The sequence below is a fragment of the Pelecanus crispus genome, chromosome 9 (assembly GCF_030463565.1).
Source record: "Pelecanus crispus isolate bPelCri1 chromosome 9, bPelCri1.pri, whole genome shotgun sequence".
NCBI classification, from domain to species: domain Eukaryota; kingdom Metazoa; phylum Chordata; class Aves; order Pelecaniformes; family Pelecanidae; genus Pelecanus; species Pelecanus crispus.
This window is the reverse complement of record NC_134651.1, coordinates 39839098-39843640: the sequence shown is the minus strand read 5'-3', so window position 1 is coordinate 39843640 and position 4543 is coordinate 39839098. Positions and strand designations below refer to the sequence as shown.

The window sequence follows — 4543 nt, the reverse complement described above, 5'->3', positions numbered from 1 at the left end:
GTTTTATTTCCCTTGGGTCCCACCTCCTGCATGCAGGACGGTCCAGTGTGACCCCAGAGCTGCTGCTCACTAAATCTCTCACCCACGGCATGAAGCTTGCTTTATCCCCCTGCACCTGCAAGGTGGCGTTTGGCGGGGACGGGGACTCCCTGATGGCTTTCACAGGCACCCAGTGCCAGGATCTGGCCCAACGCTGCCCATCACCTCCCACAGAGCCCTCCTGGTTTCTAGCCCCCTGCAAATTGGGGTGAGCTGAGGGTTTGGGGACCTGCTGCCCAGTGCATCACCCAGCGCCAGCCTCACCCTGTCCCCCGCCGTACCCCGTCACCCCGTGCACTCGCTTTTGCAGGCTGTTAATGGAGAAGAGGGCGGATGACAGCCGGGACCGTGGTCATCACAGGTGGAATATTAGCGACTGTCATTTTGCTTTGTATCATCGCCGTCCTCTGCTACTGTAGGCTCCAGGTAAGGCTGGGGGGGACGCAGCCCCGAAGGGTGCTGTGATGGGGAGGGGAGCCTGCGGGCAGCCCGGCATCCCCTGCCTGCCGGTCCCCAGGGCTGGCATGCACGGAGCAGCCCCTCGGTGACAGGGTGGGTGGTTTGGGATGCTGGCTGAGCCCCCCGGCCCCATGGGGCCATCCCGTTTCAGTACTACTGCTGCAAGAAGGATGAGTCCGAGGAGGACGAGGAGGAGCCCGACTTCGCCGTGCACTCCCACATCCCGCCGCTCCACTGCAACCGCAACGTAGTGCTGACCAACGGCCCGTCCCTCTACGCCTCGTCGCCCTTCGGCAAGAAGCCGGCAGCGAGCCGGCCCAGCTGCCCCAGCTGCACGCCGTACGAGCCCCCCACCTTCTTCCTGCAGGAGCCCCCCGAGGAGCTGCACAACGGGGGGGACCGGGTGAGCTACAAGACGGTGAGCCAGGAAGACCTCGACCTGCCGGTGAGCGTGGCCAACCTGCAGGCCCTCAACCCCAACCGGCTCTCGGCCATGCGGGAAGCTTTCTCCCGCAGCCGCAGCATAAGCACCGACGTGTGAGGCTCTGGCTGCCCGCCCAGCCCGGAGCACCGCATCGCGCCTCGCCGCTGCCGATGGGGCTTTTAACGCTGGGGAGAACTTTCTGAGATTCATGGAAGCGTTTTGAAAAGGAAGAAGAAAAAAAAAAATTGAACGCATTTCTACTTTCTGTAGGCAGAGACGTGCTAAATGGCAATATAAAGGGGTAGCGAAAAAAACCAAGCAAAAAGCGAGCGAGGGGAGGATGGTTGCAGCTGGGATGCAAGGTTTTCTAGCACTGCGTTGCGGGTTTTTTTCTATTATAAAGAGGATTTTGATATCGTAGATCCTTTTATACAGAGTAAACACCCCACCCTCAACATTCAGCTACTGTGCCAAGTGATGACAAGCAAGTAATGGGCCACAGGGTTGGCTGCAAAATGGCTCGTGCTGCAAGTCAGTGGGCATCTGCCACCCTGTCGTGGGGGCACGCTGCAGCCGGCTGCTCCTGGCCCTAGCACGTGCACACACATGCACACACATGCACCCCATGGTCCCATAGCAAAGCAGGGCTGCTATCACCCACCCCTCCTGCACCGCTCCAGACCGCAGCCATGCGTGCGTGTGCATGTGTGTGCAGAGCCATGCCCTATTCCCAGGCTGTCTCACTCCTCAAGTTGGTCATTTATTCCTGGGTGACAGGCGCGATCCCCTCAGGGTTAGGATGGCGGGTGGGTGCACAGCCTGTCCCTGCCCCTGGAGCCCCCAGAGCAGCCCCACAGCCCCCCTGATGGAGATGGGCTGGCGGGGTGGAGGGTGGTTGCAAACCCATTGCATTACCTGGCCATGGAAATACCGTGCGGTGCGGTTTCGGAATATACCCATAGCCACCCATCTCCGACTGAGTGTCCCCGCTCCAAATAATGCTGTACGTGATTTCTAATCGAGAGCTCTGCGTGCTGGGCGAGTGCCCACCCACTCCCCCCCAGCATGCACATTTTAACATGCATTTGGGGTTTTTTTTTCATTTAAAAAAAAAAAACCAAAAAACCAAAGCCATGACATTTTGTCCCCATTCAGGAATGTGTCGAAACACTTCAGATTTAGGCGAAGCCACCTCTTTTGCATTTTTCACCATGCCATTTCCCATGGCCGGGCAGCCTGACCGGGGCTGCAGCGCCGGCTCTGCCCCAGCTCCGCCGGCCACCCCGGATGCGGCCAGGGCTGCGCGGGCAGAGCAACAGGCACGGAGCCGGCCGCCGAGCGTGTCCCTCTGCGCTAAACCTGCTGCAAAGGAGCCATTTGATTAATTCAGTGCTTCGGGAGGAGGAATCGCTCACTGCAGCAGTGCCTGCGTGGGGACTCTCATGCTTTGGTTTCTCCTGGTTGTCTCGATTCCTCCCCTCCAACCTTGCAATACTCACAGTTTGTCTGACAAAACACCCTCTTTCTCCTGGATTGTGCATTAGTCAGGTTAAAAGCATCGCGCTGGTCTCGGGGACGGCTGGCCTAGCCGCGGCGGAGGATGGACTGGCTGCAAAGAGACTCTAATGGCCTCGGCGCTGTGCTCTGGGTCAGCTTTCCTTTTTAAAGATGCGATGGGAAGAAAAAGCCTTTGCTTCCGCCCCATCGACTCACAAACACTGGTTGCAGCCCAGCTGGATATTTCACTTTTAACCGCGAGGGCTTTTAATTCCACAAGAAATTTTTTTGAAGTACAAGTCAGTCTTTGCAAATGAGTATCTTTGACTTTCTCGGGGGGTTCTGTTTGGGGTGTGGGGGGGGTGGGCAGCTGGGTTTGGTTTCGTACATGTTTAATATTCCGGGCTCGGTCCCTGCGGCGCCGCATCCCAGGAGCACGATGCCTCTGCTCCTGGGGGCTGGCTGCCGCTGCGGCTACGCTCCCGTGTACAGTTCTCACCGGGGTTTGTTTCCACACAGCGAGCCCTCCTCTTCTTTGCATCTCTTGTGACCGTACTTCCCTTGCCAGCCTTCCTTTCTTCCTTTTCCATTTTTCCTTCCCGTGTAGCTTGGAAACTAAGCAAATGGTTGGCTTACACTAACCTTCACCTGGTGATCTGTTGTACAAGACTTTGGGTAACACAGCGGGGGTACAAAAAAAAAAAAAAACAAAAACAGAAAAAAAAAAAAAAAGAAATAAACTACTTTGACATGGGTTTTGAGGCTAACGTTTCTGTCCCTGCATCTTCAAAGACGGGGCGTTGTTTGCAAAGCTTCCACCTAGGTGCAGGAGTTGCCCTGCTGCCGAGGGGAGCCGTGCAGCAGTAGTTGGGGTGCACACACCAGTGGAGGGGATGCTAAAAAGCCTTTGGCCTGGCCTCGGTGAGTCACGCCCGCAGAAACATGGAGCAATAACTGCCCTTGGGAGCATGGAAAGGCCCTTTTCTTGCTGGCACCGTATCAAACCTCTTTCCTTGCAAGCTCCCGAGAAGCTTCAGGGTTGCAGTTCCTAAAGCCACACACATAACCCCAAAGGGCCCCTAACCCAGGGCAACCATCCCAAAATGTAGTGTTAGGTTAATGGTTGGACTGGATGATCTTAAAGGTCTTTTCCAACCTAAACGATTCTATGAAAATCCCCAGCTCCCCCACTGCTGGGATTTTTCCTCGCATCACGATTCCCCAACTTAGAGCTGCTCTGCCCAGGCACCAGCAAGTTCATAGCCCCGACTCTGGTGTTCCCAGCACACGGGGCAAAGACCCACTACAAACTGGAGAATAAAACAAGATACCACCATAAATATGACAACTTTATTAAAATATACATATGAGTACAAATTAAGGATTATATGGATAAAGTTCACTGTCTGTAAACAAATATATTAAAAAAGAGCACGTCTTTTTTGTGATATAAAGTGCAGTTATGTTTCCATATTATATACACTATGTCAGCATTACGGGGGGGTTGTAAGGACTATGGAACTAACATTTGATTATAAGATAAAATTCTCTGAAAAAGTATACACCTACATATTACAAAAAAAGGGCTTGGGTTTGAGTTCATTTAGCAAAGGAAAATCAGCTTCCCACCACATTAAATGCAGCTAACGAGAAAGCGCAGGTCTCAGGGATAAATTAGGAGAGAGGCACTAACCCCCTTTGCGAAGGGAAACTTGCACTTCACAGAGTTCACGCCTTCCCATCGTCAACCCCAAACTTGCACAGAGGAAGGAAACCAAAGGACAAGACCTTGTGAAACACATGCACGTGTCTGCAGTTCGGGGGAATCAAATATACACGACTTTATGTACAGCTCTGATAACGAGGGCTACCAATGTACAGTGGTAACGGCTTTGCAACCGAGCCGTGCCAGCACCGTTCCTCTACACGGGAGAGGGACAAGGATAGTAGTTCTGCATCGGTGGGGGAGGAAAAAAAAAAAAAAAGACAACCCAAAAGCATCCTTAACACCAGTCTGTGGGATGTGTAGTGCTTACTAAATGGTATAGAGAGCCCTTGCTAAGGGAGGCGCAGGCCAGGGGTGCCGGCCCGGTGCGTGCCGCGGGTGCTGGGTGCTGCCGGGCA

At 54.2% G+C, this 4543-nt stretch overlaps 1 protein-coding gene across 1 annotated transcript; it reads left to right on the top strand.

Annotated features, from left to right (window-relative positions):
• The first annotated feature begins 372 nt into the window (after window positions 1-372).
• Window positions 373-1039, top strand: FAM163B (family with sequence similarity 163 member B). Its single transcript, XM_009491591.2, has 2 exons — window positions 373-465; window positions 650-1039. The coding sequence occupies exons 1-2, from the start codon at window positions 373-375 to the stop codon at window positions 1037-1039; spliced, it is 483 nt and encodes a 160-aa protein (XP_009489866.2).
• The last annotated feature ends 3504 nt before the right edge of the window (window positions 1040-4543 follow it).

What these genes read in the sequence shown, in the direction of transcription:
- FAM163B (XM_009491591.2), top strand. Translation starts at nt 373, where the DNA reads ATGACAGCCGGGACCGTGGTCATCACAGGTGGAATATTAGCGACTGTC. An exon ending in TCTGCTACTGTAGGCTCCAG is followed by an intron (nt 466 to 649) that starts GTAAGGCTGGGG and finishes ATCCCGTTTCAG; the next exon opens with TACTACTGCTGCAAGAAGGA.